The sequence below is a fragment of the Tiliqua scincoides genome, chromosome 13, assembly GCF_035046505.1.
Source record: "Tiliqua scincoides isolate rTilSci1 chromosome 13, rTilSci1.hap2, whole genome shotgun sequence".
Classification (NCBI taxonomy): Eukaryota; Metazoa; Chordata; class Lepidosauria; order Squamata; family Scincidae; genus Tiliqua; species Tiliqua scincoides.
In genome coordinates, this window is record NC_089833.1 from 6,751,666 (window position 1) to 6,771,782 (window position 20,117).

The 20,117-nt window shown below is 46.0% G+C and overlaps 1 protein-coding gene across 2 annotated transcripts in view; it reads left to right on the forward strand.

The window, feature by feature from the left end:
- The first annotated feature begins 803 nt into the window (after window positions 1–803).
- Window positions 804–20,117, forward strand: part of XPO6 (exportin 6) — a 51,683-nt gene continuing 32,369 nt past the window's right edge. For both annotated transcript variants that reach the window (XM_066640431.1, XM_066640432.1), the window contains exons 1-2: window positions 804–1,404; window positions 17,407–17,497. In XM_066640431.1, coding sequence (XP_066496528.1) covers window positions 1,402–1,404; window positions 17,407–17,497 — 94 coding nt within the window. In that variant the 5' untranslated portion in view covers window positions 804–1,401. The remainder of the gene's footprint in view (window positions 1,405–17,406; window positions 17,498–20,117) is intronic.

Consider the following 20,117-nt stretch of genomic DNA (forward strand, 5'->3'; position numbering starts at 1 on the left):
TTCTGCTGCTCAGACGGGGAACCAGGGTGGGCGGGGCCTCGTCGGTGGGAGCGCACATGCGCACCCGCGCCGCGGCGTCATCCGCTTCCGGTTGGGCCGCGCGCCCGACCGAACGCCCGAGGGCTCGTCTCGTGGGCCGCTTCCGGTGTGGGAGGGAGAGTCCGGGTGGGCGGGGCGGTTGGTGGTGGGCGGGGCTGCGGTGGTTCCCCCTCCCCTCCCCCACCCCTCTGCCTGTGAGGAAGAAGAACAGAGAGAAAGAAGATGCGTGGCCCAGCCAGGGCCTGGGCGGGGGTGCTCGGCGGGGGGCGTGAGCGCAGCTGAGCCCAGGCAGGAGAGGAGGGGGCTGGGACGGAGGGTAAGGCGGCTCCCAGGGACAGGCCCCTCTGCGCCCAGCAGGCAGGCCGCCCCCCACGAAGGACACACACCCCACCCCAGGGGGTAGACATCCCCTCCCACCCCAAGCACAGGCCTCCCTCTACCCCCTCCCCCACGAGCTGCCCCCCTCCTCAGCCCCCCACACCACCACCCCAGCCCACTCCCCAAGGCACAGGCCCCCCGGGCCTTCCTCTACCCCCTCCTCTGGAGCTCCCCCACCCCCCCACAGGGAGTAGAATCCCCTAGCCCCCCAAAAGCACTCCCAAAGACCTTCTTCTACCCCCTCCTTTCCCTCTCTCTCCTAGAGCCCCCCCACAAGACCTGCCCCCTCCCCAGCGCCCCACCCCACCACAGGGAGTAGACTTATCCCAGCCCCCCCAAAGCACTGGCCCACAGGCTTTCCACTATCCCCTCCTTTCCCTCCAACCTCCTCTGGAGGCCCCCCACAGGACTGCCCCCTTCTCATCCCACCCCACCACAGGGAGTAGACACCCCCCAGACCTTCTTCTACTCCTCCTTTCCCTCCAACCTCCTCTGGAGCCCCCCCCCACGACTGCCCCCTGCTCAGCTCCCCACCCCACAGAAAATATTCCCCCCAGACCTTCCTCTATCCCCTCCTTTCCATCTAGAGAGAACCTCTTTTGGAGGCTCCCCCCACAAAACCTGCCCCCCACCCCACTCCAGGGAGTAGGCATCCTCCCAGCTCACCCCAAAGCATAGGCCCCCCAGTGGAGGTGTGTGTGAACTTTTTGTTCTTTTGGGTGGGAGGTAGCTGCTGCCACTCTCTAGTTCATTGATGGGTTCCTGAAGCCAAAGGTCGGAGGGTGTATCTTCCTCTAGATGTAGGGGAGAGAGAAAAAGAGAAAGAATAGGGGTGGGTTTTCTTTTAAATAGAGCAAAAAAAAAAAGGCCCTGCTAGGAAACTACCTCTTTCATCATGACGTGAGCTGAGCAAGGGGAGAAAAAAAAAAACAAAAGAAGCCAAGCCCCAAGAGCCAAATAATTCCAGACGTCCATTAAGCTACCATGGTAAGTTTTACAACTAATACTGGGCTTACTGGGATGTCATTGGGAGGTTGAACTTTTGAATGGGTGCTGCTTTCTCTGGGAATCTTGATACTATTTTTTAAAACATATTTGTGCATTTTGAGGATTAAAAAATGGCTTGCGTGCATTGTCTCAGTCGTCCTTCCAACAGCTCTGTAAGGTAGGCTTGGTGGTGGTGTACTGAACCAGCAGGAGGGAGGACTGCTGGAATAGAGATTAGCTTAAAGACTGCCTTGTGAGTGTTTGACTATGGGCAGATTTGAACTGGACCTCTTCAGTTACTGGGATGCACAGCAGTAGCCCTGATTAATGAGTCATCATTTTGAAGATGCTCAATGAATTCAGGGCCCTGACAGTAAGATATTGATGGAAATCTGGGAGGGCAGGGTTGTCATTTAATTTCAAACCACTTGATTTGCATGTGCCAGGTTCAGTTTATGTCATTTCCAGGTAGGGCTGGTCCATACTCCTGCCTTGGACCCTGGACTGCTGCCACCAGTCAGTGGATGATACTGAACTAAATGGACCAATGATCAGATCTGATATAAAGCAGTTTCCTGTGTTCATGTGAAGGAAGTGTAGCTGCAACTAGCTGTCTGTCAAAAAGCAGCCTTCATAGATCAGTGGCTTGCTAACAAAGAGCTGTGGGGATGCATGTGAGCTAGGCTGGGAAGGATGCTCATGTTCTTTATCATTACCTGATGTCATAAGTGAGTGACTGCGCTTAAGAAAGGATGCTCCGTACAAAGGTAGGGCTTTAAGGAGGAGCATCTGTACTCGTGTTCCAAGATCTGGAGAGCTGAAGAACCCCTTCTTAAAATGTAATAACCGTCCAAGTTGTGTGGGTGAATTTGCTGAATATCGAATACTCTAACACAGCATGGATATAATAGCTGGATTGTGGGGTTTTACTGAAGCACTAGTTCAGAATCAGATTTTGCTGTTGTGGGTGCAGTACTATAGACATAAAGTCCCACTGCAGTTATTGGAAGCACACACAGGATGAGGCAAATCTTGGGTATATTCTGTATGGTGGATTGATTTTAAAATCAAGGTAATTGTTAAGCTGGCGATGTTTCACTCGTGGTTTACATTGCCAAAAGAAAAAGCTTGATTTTAGAATCAGTGGCTTTAATCAAATATTTCCAGTTTTTTTAACATCTCGATACTTCATGAATAAAAGTACATGCTAATTGGTTGCTGTGACCAGGAGCACATATTGATTTATTGAATGGTGCTTCAGTCTGGCAACTGTTGCATCTCATTATTGCGACATCTTCCTGTATTTTTATTGTCACCCAGCAAAGGGATTTCTTCAAAACAGGATCTCTTACAACCTGTAGCCATCACAGATTTTTGCAAACAGGTGCTGACTGCAGTTGGCACTAGATCAAAGGTCTCCCAACCCCGGCCCGGGGGCCAGATGCGACCTACAGTGAGCCTCTTCCAGCCCGTGGCCAGTCTCTGATTCCCTGAGCGCCTCTGGCCCAGTTGACCAAACACATCCAGAGTTGTGCTTATGGGGTGAGGGAATGGGGGTCCATTTAAGTGTGTGCTTTATTTCTTGGGTTGTGTTCATGCTTGGAGAAGTCCTGGGCATTTGAACCAGTTCACTTATTCATTCATCTAAGTTTCATCTCTAATGTATTTATTTAAATTTTATATTTAATTTTTTCCCCCCTGCCATCGACACTGTGCCAGATATTTGATGCGGCCCTTCGGCCGAAAAATTTAAAGACACCTGCACTAGATAATGCTTCTTTCCAGTGCTTGGTTTCTGTTTTAGTCTGTTTTAGTCTGGTAGGGCAAAGGGACACTTTGCGCTACCTCAGTGGTTCTCAAACGTCTTAAACCAGGGCCCCCTTTTTTTGAATAACAATATGTCAGGACCCACCAGAAGTGCTGTCATTAACCTGGAAGTGATGTCCTGACCAGAAGTGTCGACCCAATGTGCGCCGGCAGTGAAGAAGGCCATTTCTATGCTTAGGATCATTAGAAAAGGTATTGAGAACAAAACGGCTAATATTATAATGCTGTTGTACAAGTCGATGGTAAGGCCACACCTGGAGTATTGTGTCCAGTTCTGGTCGCCTCATCTCAAAAAGGACATAGTGGAAATGGAAAAGGTGCAGAAGAGAGCGACTAAGATGATTACGGGGCTGGGGCACCTTCCTTACGAGAAGGTGTTCCTTACGGCGTTTGAGCCTCTTCAGCCTAGAAAAGAGGCGCCTGAGAGGGGACATGATTGAGACATACAAAATTATGCAGGGGATGGACAGAGTGGATAGAGAGATGCTCTTTACACTCTCACATAACACCAGAACCAGGGGACATCCACTAAAAATGAGTGTTGGGAGAGTTAGAACAGACAAAATAAAATATTTCTTTACTCTGCGTGTGGTTGGTCTGTGGAACTCCTTGCCACAAGATGTGGTGACGGCGTCTGGCTTGGACACCTTTAAAAGGGGATTGGACAAGTTTCTGGAGGAAAAGTCCATTATGGGTTACAAGCCATGATGTGTATGTGCAACCTCCTGATTTTAGAAATGGGCTATGTCAGAATGCCAGATGCAAGGGAGGGCACCGGGATGAGGTCTCTTGTTATATGGTGTGCTCCCTGGGGCATTTGGGCCACTGTGAGATACAGGAAGCTGGACTAGATGGGCCTATGGCCTGATCCAGTGGGGCTGTTCTTATGTTCTTATAAGTGAATCATCAAGCAGGAAAATTAACACCCCCCATATGACAAAATCAAACCAAATAAGTAAATTAAATGTTTAAAATAAGTATAAGTTTAAATATTTATTTAAAATAAAGAGCCCTCTTAACCCTCCCAAGTAGGTGCTGATCTGTTTAAAAAAATTCCCCAAAAGTTCCCCAAAGGACTGAAATCCTATCTACACTTACCTGAGAGTAAGTCCCATTGACTATCATTGTTAAAAGCATATTGCAGCCTGTTAAAAGTACAGATCAGTAACATTTCCCCAAATGCAGTCACATACCATGGTAGCATCAAGTCTAGCGTATTAAAAATAAAACACGTATTGAAATGAATGGGGACCCACTTGAAATTGGCTCATGACCACCTAGTGGGTCCCGACCCACAGTTTGAGAAACGCTTTCCTACCTCGCTTCCCCCCCCATCCCAGATAAAACAGTTCTAATCAGCTCAGTGTTCTCCAAGTACTTTTTACTGGTAGACAAAATCATAAATATTTATCATTGGAGTATTGATTTTTGAGCCACTTGCACTGTTTATAAATATTTGTTTCATCTGTCTTCAAAAACCAGGTGGTATACATGAGGTTTTCGGGCAACTGACCCATCCAGGCTCTGGATCCAAACTAGACTTGCTTAGCTTCAGCAAAGTGGTTGTATTATGTGCTCTGAGCCTTGCTTCAGGACCTGATTTATAAGGCACAGCATAAGTATAAAAGGTCCCCAGGTGGACAACATTCCTAACCAGTCTCTCCCCTCCCTATTCCTCCCACTATCAAGACAAAAGTTCAGCTGTCTGTCTTAAGAGTCACCCTTCTTTCATAAGAGATTATAGAAAAATAATTGTCTGTGTTAAGTTCAGACTTCATATTAAACCAGATTTTAAAAAAAAGAACATTATAGTGTTTTTTTTTAAACTATCTTAAGCCTTATTTTAAAAATGTTCACTCTTTTCTCCTTAAATGTACTCTGGTATTCAAGAACGTCTAGAGCAGGGGTGCCCAAACCCTGGCCCTGGGGCTACTTGCGGCCCTCGAGGACTCTCAATGCGGCCCTCAGGGAGCCCCCAGTCTCCAGTGAGCCTCTGGCCCTCCAGACATTTGTTGGAGCCCACACTGGCCCAACACAGCTGCTCTTAGCATGAAGGCAACTGTTTGACCTCTTTCGTGAGCTGTGGGATGAGGGCTCCTGCCACTAGTTGCAGTTTCACATCTGTGATGCAGCAGAGGCAGCAAAGGAAAGGCCAGTCTTGCTTTATACAAGGCCTTTTATAGGCCTTGAGCTATTGCAAGACCTTCATTCATTCATATAAGTTCATCTTTAATATATTCATTTATGAAAACTGATGTAAATTTATTCAAATTTTAAATGTAAATTAATTCTTTTTTCCCCTGGCCCCCGACACAGTGTCAGAGAGATGGTGTGGCACTCCTGCCAAAAACTTTGGACACCCCTGTTCTAGAGCAGATCTTGTGGTTGCTATAAGCAGCCCTAGAGAAATTCACAGCCGTATGCTGGGCATTTCATTGACACAAAATATTAAGAAAAATTCCAGTTTTGAGATCTACTGCATCTTTGAACTGCTGTTTTGCAGGTATATATATTTTGGGGAGGGCTGACATGTTTTTGAGGGCATCAGCAGCCTGATATTCCAGAATAAATATCTGGGTTTTAGGGCCCAGTCCTATCCAACGTTCTGGCACCAACACAGCCGCAGTGCAGCCCTGAGGTAAAGGAACAAATGGTCCCTTACCTTAAGCAGACCTCCATGACTGCCCTTCCCTACAGGATGCAGTGCATACCCTGTTGACATGACTTCATCAGTGCTGGAAAGTTGGATAGGATTGAGCCCTTAATGTCCTTTTCTAGCATAAATCTACAATGCCCAATATAGACATGAATGCAGAATCCAAGGCAAGGATTGTGCTGTGAATGTGGTTGGTCAATTGTGCAGTGTGACTGGCTAACTGAGAAATAGCTACCACGGGCAGCAGAGGGATAAGTAGAGGTTATGTTACTGGGCAGTAAGGAGATACTTGTAATTGGTGATTTTTGTGAGACTGTGTCAATGGAGAACAATGAGGTGGGAGGTCAAGCAGTCAAGTCCAGGGGCTCATCTATGTGAACCTTGAAATTGCCATGGACCGTGAAAGAGGTTTTGTCAGAGAGGGAAACAGTGAACAAGATGTCAAAGTTTTTAATGAGAGCCAGGGTAGTGCAGTGATTTGGGAGGTGGACTTAGACCTCCAAGATCTAGGTCCAAATTCCCTCTCAGTCGTGAAGCTTCCTGGGTGACCTTGGGCAGTCACTTTCTCTGAGCCTCACCTAGCTCGCAGGGTTGTTGTGAGAACAAAAGGAGGGGAGCAGCCGTGTACAGTGTCCTGAGCTCTTTGGAGGAAGGGCAGTATAAAAAGGAGAAAAATAAATGACATTCAAGAGGGGGCAAGCTAGTGAGATATAAGCGTAGTACAGAAGTGCAGGGGGTTACAGTCTCACGGTATGGACCTCAAATGTGAAGAGGGGTAGAAGGAAAAGGGCTGAAACTGGCGGGAGGTGGAGGAAAAGAAGGCCAGCATGATGGTTACTATTTTCTGAGCAGTTCCAGAATGAGCAAGAGGACGGGAGTGTGATGGGGCATAGGCAGTGAACAGGGCTAGATTTGGGTAGGGGGAGATGAGAAGGTGACATGATGCTGGATGCGTGTATCTGGAAGGGGAGAAAGTGCTGTGTGTGTTGGAAGGGTTGACCAGAGAGGTGGAATCAAAAAGAGGCAGCAGCTTAAAAAGTTTGAGCATGGTCAAAACTGGCCAGAGATGGGTGGCAATCGAAGGGCCGGAAGCCAAGTGGTCTGAAGAGGATTCCAAACTGAGTTCTTCCTCTTAACTTAATCCCCGATCAGAGTTCAAAATGCAAAGATTAGCAGTGGTGGTCAAGTGACATGAGAAGCAGTTTAGTTGCTATAGTCATTCTTCATCTGAGATAGGAAGTCATGGAGGGATGTTGGCCACTCTTCGGGAGAGGTTCTCCTATTTTCCCAACAGGCCTGACCGATGTTCCACTCAGAGCGGAGTGGAACCAAGAAAGCCTCCCAGAATTTTCTGGCAGGATGCCATGAGAGATGGCATGCTGCCAGAGGGGCTCCACAGAAAGTCTCTGTGCAGAGGGGCTCCATAGAAAGCAAATATATGTAGAAGACGTTCACTGAGAGTGGGAAATGTTGCAACAAATGCTGATTTGTGCGGGGGAATTTGACTTATTGGGCGATTTCCTTGAGAGGCAACTAAGATTGAATAAACCCTCTCAGAATATGACTGCCTGCATGCAAAAAACTTCAGATGCTCATTTTTAGTACAAAGTTTGATGCTGTGCTTTATGTGTGGGCAGCCAATAGAGGCACTCCCTGACTTGCAGAAGGGTTCTGTTCTGGGCAACCTTATATAAGTTGATTTTTAACGTAATTTGGAATCCCTGTTCCAGCTCACAGAGCCATGGAACAAAGTGTGGACTCAGAAATACAGGAAGACATATTGTCGTGGTTTCTATAGCGGTTCCCCAACTTACCTAAGTACACCAGGAGGTTGGTGCCCCCATCCTCTTCCAGACTGTCATGGACAGTCTAATGGCTAATATTATAATGCCGTTGTACAAATCGATGGTAAGGCCACACCTGGAGTATTGTGTCCAGTTCTGGTTGTTGCATCTCAAAAAAGACATAGTGGAAATGGAAAAGTGCAAAGGAGAGCGACTAAGATGATTACGGGGCTGGGGCACCTTCCTTATGAGGAAAGGCTACGGCGTTTGGGCCTCTTCAGCCTAGAAAAGAGACGCCTGAGGGGGGACATGATTGAGACATACAAAATTATGCAGGGGATGGACAGAGTGGATAGGGAGATGCTCTTTACACTCTCACATAATACCAGAACCAGGGGACATCCACTAAAATTGAGTGTTGGGTGGGTTAGGACAGACAAAAGAAAATATTTCTTTACTCAGCGTGTGGTTGGTCTGTGGAACTCCTTGCCACATGATGTGGTGCTGGCGTCTAGCCTAGACACCTTTAAAAGGGAATTGGACAAGTTTCTGGAGGAAAAATCCATTACGGGGTACAAGCCATGATGTGTATGTGCAACCTCCTGATTTTAGAAATGGGTTATGTCAGAAGGCCAGATGCAAGGGAGGGCACCAGGATGAGGTCTCTTGTTATCTGGTGTGCTCCCTGGGGCATTTGGTGGGCCGCTGTGAGATGCAGGAAGCTGGACTAGATGGGCCTATGGCCTGATCCAGTGGGGCTGTTCTTATGACACAGCAGGCCCCCTACATGCCCTTCCTCTGTATAGGCTCTTTTAATGAAGGAAATGAAGGATACTGGGAGCGTTCCCAGTGTACTACACATTTTGTCCTTTGTTTAAAAAGCCTGCTTGGTGCAAGATTGGAGAAAGGAGCTGACCTGTGTTGAAACTATGTAAGTTGAGTCTTACGTAAGTTGGAGACTTGCTATTATGTTCTTGGGGATACCCCCTTCTCAGGCAGGCATGGCTGTTTGCTGCCTTCAGGTTCCTGAAAGCAATTTTCTGGTCAATATGCATTATCTCAGTATTGCTTGAGTCGCAATATTGCTTAGGCCTTTGCTTCTGCTCCATGCCATTCAGGGATGGTGTTGGTGTGCTGCATTAAGGACTGGACTGTCATCTGACATCATTGTTGTGTCCAAGTGACCCAGAAAGAGTCTACGGAGCAGAGAGAGCATGCTTGTAAACTTTCCCTGTTTTGCTCTGGTGTTTGATATGTTTCTATCTTGTCCATGTGTTGCTGTGAGTCCCAAGTCTTGTATCCTTGAAAGAGATAAGTGGATTGCATAGAAAGAATCCTGTTTGGGCTTGCAGCCCCTTATCCTTGGAACGCTCCTCCCTGTGATGTCTCCTCTGTTACTTCTTTCAAATTCTTCAAAACTCACCTTTTTCTTTAATCATTTGACACAGCCCCACTTGTCCCTTTACCCTACTGCAGCTAAGCCTAAATATGTTGAAATGATTACATATTCCGATGGTTCCCAAACTGTGAGCCGTGGCTCCCTGGGGAGCTGCAAAACCAGCCATGGGAGCCGCAGAATCTTTGCAAACAAACCCACCTCCCTATACCATGTATAGGATTGTAGCCTTAGTGGGAAGCCACGTCCAGTGACCCAGCAGGTCAAAGGAGCCACAAGTCTAAAAAGTTTGGGAACAACTGACGTATACCCTCCTTTGTTTAACCCTATTCCCATTCTCCTCCCCTTTATCTGTCATTCCCTTTGCATCCGTTTCTAGATTGTGAACCCCTTGGGGCAGAGATCTGTCTTTCCTTTAGTGGTAAAGCATGTTGATGTCATTATATAAATAATGTTTGCTTTCTATATTGCTAGACTGAGGTTTTGCTCTGCAGGGTAAGAATGTCAGTGGATGCATCACTCTACAGAGAAGCAAATGGAGGCATGAATGTGGAATTGCTATGGTTAGAGTGGTGCTATGGTGTGTCATCAGTACTCATGCCGAAGTGTTGCTGAAGAAGTATTTCACGTTCTTAAGGTCTGATTGCAAACATCCAGGTGCCTCTGGGTGTCCTAGTGCTCTGAATCTGTTCAGCCCTGTAATTTGCCTTCTCCTCATGAAGTATTATCTCCAGGAGCCTTCATGTGCACATGGACAAATTGGAAGGCTTAAGCATTCCGGTGCCACCTGTCAGGTTTGTTTCCAAAATGGTTGGTTGTCACTAAATTTCTGTTCCCTCTGAGCTTTTTGATTCATACTGATGATGTCTTGGTCCTCACAGTTCCCTGCCAGAGTAGTAGTACTGGTTTGAGCATTGATCTGGCAAAGTTTCTCATTGCTGTAAGGACCAGTAGTTAGAACTGTCTTCCATGGTAAAAAAAAAAAAATGCTGAAAGAGGCCAGCCCTGACTTGAATCATGCCATGGGCTCTGGCGCTCTTGCTTGTTTCCAGTAAATTGCATGTGTGTGGACTGTGAATGACGTGGATCAGGACCACAGTGGAAAGTAAGGGGCTTTAACCCTACCCCCCCCTCACATCATGGTCCTCATTTGGATTTGGGTGTTCTCCTTGTCGTGGGGATATAAGCATACCAGTTGATCTTCTTTCTAGGATGTGGGGGGAAACCAATCTAGATTGGGTCTACAGTGGGGAGATAGGATTAAAACTACCCCACGCCCTGCTATTGTCCCTATCTGATTGTGCCCTCTTCCCCTCTTGTACTATTTGGGGATGGAGGGGGAAAGAAAGCATAATCGTGTGATTAAAGTAACCATGGAAACAGAAGAATTAAAACACCAAGTATATTTATTCAAAGCACTGCATGAACATTATCGCAGGGACTCTTGGTTGTGTGCAAGGAGATTCTTCTATGTGAAGCTAGGTTAAGCTGAGAAGTGGTGCCTGAGGTCACCCAGTGAGTTTCATGACGGAGCAGAATTTGCACCTTTTGTCTACTATGCCATGTTGTCTCAATAGTCTTCACAGTTAGGTCAATGTTGTTGCATTGCTGATGACACAAGGCAGCAGGTTGGTTTGATAGTGGCTTGTGGAGTGGTTAAATTTGAACTCCGGACTTCCAGATTGACAGTCCAGAATCTTAGCTTCTGCACTGTACTGGCTCCCAAGGGCTCAGTCACCATTATCTGAGCAGTGTTCTGCTACTTCTGTAATCTTTACTCTAAGCATTTGTTAAAAGGTGTGTGCAGCTGGACCAGGGAGTCAGGTGTTCATCTTGGACAGGTGTCTGTAGCATATTTTTGAGCTTGCCTGGGCCGAAATGAATTTGATTGCTTGCAGAGCCTTTGACATGCATCTTCTATTTACACCCCTGAATGTATCTTAAGAATACATGTAGTGGAACAAGCTGGCTTCAGTCTGATTAAATGTAGTGAGGGTGCACATTGTGAATTGTGCATCGTGAAGAAGCTGTTCTCCCAAATTTTCTGCAACACACTTCTGGGATCGCTGCTGTGTGCCACTTAATTCTTCCTCCTCCTTTGATGTTGAGAGCTTCACTGTTCCTTTTTGTCCAAGTAATTTAATATCAGCTTTGTATAACTTTGGGGTTTTTTAATTTCCTGGCTGCATCTGTGCAGTAAACTTGCTCTCTGGCTTTTGGTGACAAGCTTTTTGTCTCTGTCTTTCATGGGTGGCGCACAGCTTCTCACTGGAAGCTGTGATTTGAGATGTGGCAAATGGAGAAATATAGCATAACAGGGAGCAGTGAAGGAACCCTTTGCAGAAACAGGTGAATATTTGTACTCAGTTACCTGGCTGAATAACCTGCCTTTTGGCGTGCCTTGTATTTACCGAGACCAACGCCAGGATCACGGTTCTAACAATGCCACGAAACCCCAGAAGAGAACTGGGTTCAGTTTACAACCTCTAATGAGGTTGGTTAAGAATGTGACCCACAGCATTTGATTGCTTGTCAAAGCACTGGTCTTGCTTCTAATTAGCTGTGATCTGAACTGCATGTGTGCCTGCATAAGAAACCTGATTCCCTGATTTTTTTTTTGATTTTTTTTAAACTGGCCGAACTGGCTTTGGCATATCTCTCCAGTGGAGAGCAATTGGAAGATGAATTTTTTAAAAATAACTCTTATCTTAAAAAAGTTTGGCCTGATTCGACTGCTTTAGTGCCCCAGAGACGTGGACTGAAGGCATGTGATATAGCGTTAAGCAGGTGTAAGTCTACACCTGAATCATCTGGAACCCTGACTTTATGCTGCCCATGATGGAAGGAAGGTAAGATCTAAATGTAAAGCGTTTGCCTGCCATGATTTTTTCCCCTTATGCATTGTATGGGCAAACCATTTGAGCCAAGGGCCACATTGGGCTATGGAGAATACAGAGAATGGTAATGTACATGTGTTATAATTACCATCCTGGCATACATACTTTGTTGGAAAATAACTTGCAGTTCATTCTCTCTTCACGGTTCCAAATTTGGAGCTCTGGGAGGAGAGTGGAGGATTGTTCCTAACCTTGCTTATTGGGAGAGACAGGTCCTGGCAAACACCAATTCTGACTTGGCTACCAGGGTCAGACCAAAATTGGATCCTTGGTGACAGTAGAGTGTGAAAGTAGCGGGATCTAGGAGCTGGCTTTAATTTTTGTCGACGCAATGCTTGCCTGCTTTTGGAGCTTAAAGCGGAGAGATTGGTTTCTCTTGCAGAAAGCATCCTTGGTCACTTTCTTGAAAGGAAGCTTTTTGCGCTTGTGGTTGAAACGCAAATGGTTAATAGCGCATGCGCGCTGCCCTTTGCCTTGAGCTCCTGTTTGCTTCACACTTGAGCCACTGTTGATTTTTCAAAAATTATATTGTGTAAACAGCGCCACGTTGGTTGTAACCCCAGTTTCCGTATTTTCCAGCCAGTTTGGCATAGTGGCTAGAACGCTGGATTTTGGACAGATCTGTGCTTAGCTGTGAAATCTGCTGGGCGACAACTTGGATTTGCTTGAAAATAAATAACAAGTTGTGAGATACTTTGTATGCTGAAATATTATCTTGGAATCTGGGAGAGGTTAGAGCAAAGGGTGGGGAATGTGGTTAGATTGGGCTGTAAATGATTACCTTTTATAGAACAAATCTACTGGACTTCTGAAGTTTTTCTGGCACAAAAGAAAGTGTGGAGGTTGCAGTTGTGCAGTAGTTGTTATTGAGTGTAGTTGTAGTTGAGTGTGGCAGTATAATATAAGAATGGTGTGTGGTTGTGAAGACTGACTTACTGATGTTGTTGGCCTTTATAAAATTCTCAAGTGTGTTTAAAGGTAGGAAGTTGCCCTACATTATGTGAGACCATTGATTCAACTGGCTTAGTGTTTTCTCTGACAGGGCCTTCCACCTTGCGTGTGCACCACTTCCTGTAGCTATCATTGCCTCCAGGGATGACTGTATGTGTGGGAGCAGGCAGCTCCCTATGTAGTTAGTCATGCAGCAGTAGAGACTTTCTTTAAGGGGCTGCTAGTCTCCTGGCCTCCTCCTCCTCATTGCCCAACCTCTGTTTTTGGTGATGTGATAGGCCATTGCAGCTAGCACCGCACTGCCTCCTCATCAAGCCAGGAAGGACAGTGCCATGTGGTCCTTGCAGCACCAGGTGCAGTTCACACACATGTAGAATAATCTGCATAGCCAAGCACCCCTTACCAGACTGTGAAGTGCCACCAGGGTGCTTGTACTGTTTGTTGATCCATTCTGGTCTGTGCTGTTTGGCAGCACCTCTCTAAGGCAGTGATTTTCAACCTTTTTCATCTCACAGCACACTGACAAGGCACTAAGATTGTCAGGGCACACCATCAGTTTTTGGACCATTTACAAGGCACACCACACTTGACAGCAAGGGCTCACATCCCCCAGTGGCCCTACTAACAAATGATCTCCTCCTCCCCCCCAAACTCCCGTGGCACACCTGCTGACCGTCCACGGAACACCAGTGTGCCACAGCACAGTGATTGAAAATGGCAGCTCTCGGGTTTTGCATGTGGGTCTTTTCCAGCCCTGTCTGGAGATGCTGAAGGTTGAGCCCAGAACCTTCTGTGTGCAAAGCAAGGGCTTGACCTCCGAGCAAAAGCCCACTCCCCCAAATAATGGATAAGAGTGTGCGAATTGACTCATTAGTAGAAGCACGGATGCTTTTGAAGAAATTGGAACAATGCAAGAGGTTAAATGTTGTTCTTGGTTTGCAAGTAGCTGATTTGCAAACAGCAGTGGGTTTAGCTTGGGTCCAGTAATCAGCCATTTGGGAGCCAGTTGATGACGGCCTCTTTAGAATTGACATGCTGCATTCAGTATTAGAGTGAAGAGAACCCACTTTATTACCATATTTGAGGCAAGTTATAAAAACTCCAGTACTGGGAGAAGAATCATGGAGGAATTCTGACTCTACCTGTTAATGAAATGGTTATTTTAACCACTTTATAACGATTGATTTGTAAACGCTTTGATGTTTGCATTCCCTACTATAACTGACCTTCTAATATATGTAACTGAAACAATGTATGTGTCCACTGTTGTCTCCCGATTGTGTGCCCCTAAGGACAAGGATTTATCTCTTCATCCTGTGTATTGTACCATCAGTGTACATGGCACTTTATACATACATAACAACTGGACCAAAAATTTCAGTACAATAATTAAACTTTCAAGTTGTAGAAATGGGGAAAATACCGGTCCTGTATGGCGGGGCAGCGTAGAATCATGGATGAGTGATAGCTATGTATTCGGCCTTCAGTTGGGTTCCATGCATATCAGAGCATACGTGCTTAGAGTAGCTCATTTCCCTTGGCACTGAATACTTGTGTTTCAGGTAGAGATTACTGTATTTACATCTCAGTTATTGTTGCAGTCAATATTCTGTTCCAGGCTGCTAACTGGAGACAGACAATAAGGTTAACTGCTTGTGTTAACATGGAAAATCATTACAGCAGAGCTTTAAAGAAATATCCTCTTCCAGAGCACGTCCTTCTCAGAAGTGAGCCTGAATTCATTAGCCTTTAGTCATTAAAAAGGAATGTTAGGGGAAGTGTAGAATTAGGCTAGCAGTATAGCTATTCAGGTATTGAAAATCCCATGTATCCTAGAGAACTGGCTGGGATCCCAGACTGCAGAATTACTGGAATTCATGAAGAGTTCATTTTTGGCATAAAATGCAGCACCTTTACACTCTTTTTCTTTATTAGATATTTTCCTATAATACAACCTTGCTTATGAAGGAGATATTTGACTACCAGATTCAGGTACACAGAGTGGGGAGGGGGCTATTAAATGCTGACTAAGAAGTAACAGATTGCTTACTCATCTCACACATCCACTTCCTCTGTAAAAGAGCCCTTGTGGGATCCTGAATTACGCCCGTTTTGTAAATGTTGGCCAATCTACCTGGGAGGCAGACAGGAGCCACAGCTAGAAGAGATGCTTGAGTCCTCAACAGCTCAGTGACTATGACATTGACAACTCTACAGAACAAGCATACATCACCAGTGCCCCAAAGAAAGGCATTCCTGTGTGCCAAGGGGGTATCTTCAGTTGTGGGTTCGGCAAATTGTTGAGTGAGTGACTTATCAAGACTAGCATATAGGATAGAGATGGTGTCTCGGTTCTGGTGTCACAATTAACAAGCTAAAGAAGCTTCATTGTGGCCTTGTGCACAAATCTTCAGCAGCTGGGTTGTGATCAGACCCCTCTTGGTTTGCTGCTGCCTTCATTTTGTTTTGCACAGTAGGCAGGACTAGGGCTCTTGAATGAGGCAAATCCTGCTGGGGGCTTTGAGGAGGTTACTGCTGCCAAGCCCTCCAATCTTCAGTGGGCTACTGCAGTCTCCCTCGCTTCCACCAGTTCTCCCTTGGGGCAACACTCCCTTGCCTCTCTTCCTCTTTCTTGTCCTTTCAAAATTGACTAGACTTATTGCCATGCCACTTTCTGCTATTCTGCTCCTTCCAGTTTGGCTTGGAAGGAAAGAAGGGCCAGAATGACATAGTAGCAGCATGCACTGATTGGCCACCCCCAAGCAGGAAAAGAGGAGGGACCCTTGTTGCTCATTAACCCACCCCCTCACTTGCTGGGCTCTTGAAGGTGGGTCCCATGTTGCAGCTTGGAGTTTGAAGTGAGTCCCAGCTGCTGATAAGTTGAATACCACTTGTTTAGTGTGATATCTGAATTTTTGAATCACAGTTTGTGGTTAGCTGGAAGGAGAAACCTAGAAACTGGAAGAAGAAACCTAAAAACTGGATAGAAAATTAAGTGTGACTAGATAGGTCATGGTTTGCTTTTATATTTGGAAGATTGACTCACAACACAGTTCTGAGCTAAGATTATGGCAGACCATGGTTTGGCCTGATGGCTGAACTGAGCAAGGATTACTGTACTTGATCAAAAGCTCCCATTTAGCCCTAAGGCAATCTGGGATTTGAACCTAAATCTCGGTTCCACACTGCTTTGCCTTCAAGGGCCAGATTAGCAGGCCTGAGGTAGTGCTTTTGAGAGCGTACTTGGCTCTTCTGTGCTGCCATCGAGGATGTGTTCTTTAGCAATGCTGCCATTCTGTACTTATTCTCTCTGATCTGGCATCAAATTTTGAATTCCAGCAAGAAGAGAATAAGAACAATAAAGGCTGTGCATGAAACCAGGAAAGAATTAGACTCTGCAAAATATATTTGTAGTCAGTGGTGTACAAAGCAGTTTAGAGAACTGTAGTAAGAGTGATGTGGTGGTACAGGATCACAACTAGAATTTGGTGCAGAATTTGAGTATGCTGCTTGTCCAAAGAGATTCTGATTCAAGGATGACTTTCTCTTAGAGCATCTGCTGGGTTGGTTTGACAACCTTCCTGTAATGAATGACAAAGACGGAAACAACCTTCTCTGAAAAGACTATTTTGTGGATTATTCTATCTATTTTAAGCCTGCGAAGAGGGGATGATGAAAATGCAGTATTAGGTTGCTAAGTTACAAACTGCAGTGTGCTGAGCCCCAGAAACGGAGTTTTTCTAAAGAGTTTCTGAGTTCAGGTTGAACTGGTGAAGATAGTAGAGTACATGGTACCAAACTGTCCTCTTTAGTGGCAATGGGGAAGATCTGATTTGACAATATGGGAAATATGAATGGTTTCAGGTAGAGGCTCACCTTGGAGGGACGCTACCTGTTACTGTTCTGATGTAGGCCTCCCTGAGTTCTTTGTTTTGCTAGCAGAGGCCCACAGTACTATACCAAAGATCAACTACAGTTAGGCTTTGGTCTCTAGATCTATTGAAAAAGCACATTCGGAGATGTCCCAAAACTGTAGTTGTCTTATTTCACCCATAGCCATTAGTAAGGCAGCTTAAACCTGGTTCCCTTTTGGTGTACAAATTCCCTTGTTCTTCTCTACCTAGGTGTGCAGAATCCTGATCTATAAACCTGGTTTCAGTTCAGTGTCTTAACAGAGTCATTTTCGTTAGGGGTTGGGTTTACTCTCCCAAGTTCTGTATGGATGATGCCTAAATTTTGCAAGTGGAATGTCAGTGGCATTTGAATGAATCTTCTCTGCATAATTTTGCTGATGAGAGATCTTTCCTGGCAAGGATTGGGGTAGAAGGGGAGGCCAATGAGGGCAGAGGAATATGAAGATTGGGGGTAGGCAACCGTTGGGGACAAATAAATGACGATGGAGTGGGAGAAGATTAGGTCAGGTTCAAGGAACCCTTGGTGTACAGGGCACATGATGTTAACTCTTTTCTCTTCTCAACCTGTGTCCGGCAGGCATCAGAAGAGGCCTCGCTGCGAGCTTTGGAGAGTCTAATGACAGAATTTTTCCACAATTGCACTACTAACGAAAGGAAGCGTGAGATCGGTAAGCTTATTTAATCTTCCCCTTTGCTCCAAATTTGAGAACAATGTTTTTTGGCTAGACATCATGCCTGAAGGAGAGGCCCTCCAATTTCATAGCATCTTGTTGAGTTAGGGCCCAGTCCTATCCAACTTTCCAGTCCCAGTGCAGCCACAATGCAGCCCAGTGGTAACAAGTACTTGAGGAAGCCTCTGTGACTGCCTCCCCACCGCAGGATGCAACGCACGCCCCATTGGCAGTGCTGCACTGGCCCTGGAAAATTGGATAGGATTGGGTCCTTAGTGTGGTGTGTTCTGCTTGTTCTGTATTTCATTATATGCTTAAAAGCTCTTGAATGCAACCAGGGCATTCAAATGCATACTCTGAAGCTGGAAGCATCGGGTATTTCTTGCTTTGCGATGGCAGGCCGCTGCATTTCTCAGCTGGGCAGTTCAGTCTAATCCTTCCTTGACCGGTGGAAGTTGACATTTGACAGTGGAAAGCACTAATCTCTGTTTTATAGGTTTTTCCCTGAAGGCTTGTGTCGCAGCCCGTACAACCGACCTGCCTAAACGAATGCATATGTGCGGGTGTCACAGGGCAGCTCAGTGCTGTGTTAGCAAGCTATCCAGAAGGGATTTCTGCAAGCCAATTGCAAGGGGAAGGGTGATTTCCCTCCCTCAAGGACCACTGTACAACTCAGTGCTTTGTTTCGTATCATATACGCGCAGGCGCAGAACACACTTTTGTTGTACAGAAGGAATCTACAAGGAATGTATGAATAATTAAGCTTTCTGTGGAACTTCAGAACTGCAAACATCATCCCTGTTGAGAAAGTCGTCGTCCCCAGTTTGCTGCCGCCTCCTGCCGTAGTCTGAACATGGGAATAATTTACATTCCAGAATAACCCCCCCCCAACCGGGCAGGCTAGTCAAAAGAATCTTTGTCTGTTGGGAAGCATGGATTAGGTGCCTGGCTATTATTTCTAGGCATCCAGCAGTTGCAAGGGTGATTCAAGTCTGAAGTGAACCAAAATGAGAAGCTATTATCCTTCTCTCCTTTGATGAGGATTTGGAAGTAAGGGCCAAACTGGATATGGTGGTGGCTGATCTTTCTCCTTAAGTGCAGGTTTGCCCTGATTGTACGCAAAGCAGGCCTAGTTTGAAGAGCTGAGTCCTTTCCACCCTTATTTCCTAGTCTCTCCCCCCACTTTAACAGAAATGAACCTGGCTAGGAGGACAGGACTCAAATAAGTGATGCTGGGTGTGTGTATGCAACACCTGTCACCCGAACACCCTTTTTGCTCTTAAAACCAGACCTTCCCCCCCCCCACCAAGCACCTTTATTTGTAATTTGATCAGGCCAGATTTTAAAGCCAGCTCTGCCACCTTCACATTTAGTGTGACTCTTGGGTCTGCCCAAACTCCTTTGATTATGTCTAGAAGCTGATTTCCTTTAGATGGTGGCTTGGGTTTGGCCTCCTTCCTGTCTTGGAATATTAAGCTTGAATAGGCAGCACTGCTGATCCCAGTTCCCTACACTGCGCTCTTTCTATATTGCTGAACAAAGAAATGAGGGGAGTGGTGGTGTGTACTCCCAAGTTTTGTGTACTAGTCCATTACTAAGGTTGAACTTGAATTATCTAGAAATGTACTCCCTAATGAATGTACACTGTGTGGTAGCCCTGCTTTTTTGCTGTACTATGTACAAAACGGACCTTGAAGCAGATTAGATGGAGGGAGGGGGCTGCATTTGTGTGTCACTGCATTTTACAAGAAGTTGCAATTTGTATGTATATTCGTTGCAAAGGAACACAAGCACAGTGGTATTCAGTACCGTACTGGTACTGCTTTACCCACTACTCCTGCATCTCCACAATGCAGCATCTCTCTCCTGCTCACAAACCAGCAGTAGGGTGTGTGCAGAAATGTCATGGCAGACTGGCCTGCAAAGGTGTGATTCGTCTGTCCTTCACTTGGGATGTCTGCAACTTGGATATCCTTAAGCAGGAAACTGCCTATATTTTACCACATGTTTATTTGCAAGCTGTTCCTGTTCTCTTTTTGGGTGATCGTCCAGATTATCTAATATCATCCCTTAGGGATGCTTTGGCCCAAGTCAGGAGCTGCCCAGCTTTTGTCAACTTTCCCCCAGTATTGAAAACTGCTCTGCAGCTTTTTTTTGATGTTTAGCTTCAGCACTCTGGTTCTGTTTTAGTTCAAGCAAAACCCATCCCTTTTGTACAGGCTCAGCTTGTCCCCAAACATTCCCTAGTACCTTGTGATGCCACCATTTCGTCCATGCGTTTGGACAATGCATGCATGAGACCCTAAGCATCACCTCTCTAGCTGGTGCTGCTTGTGGAACAGGTTGCACTTCCAAAAATGCTACCATAGTAGTCCTGGTCAATGTCGCAGGCAGCACTCTGATAGCTGAGTCTTAGTCTTTCCAGACTCACAAAGAGAGTCTGGTCCAACAAGAAGCTGACAGAACATACCAAGATCCAGGTCTACAGAGCTTGCGTCCTGAGTACACTTCTGTACTGCAGCGAGTCATGGACTCTCCGCTCTTTCGAGACTGAAGGTTGCCAATTCCAGTAGTCCTGGCATTTGGCATCCTACCTAGCATACCTAAATTTGACCTT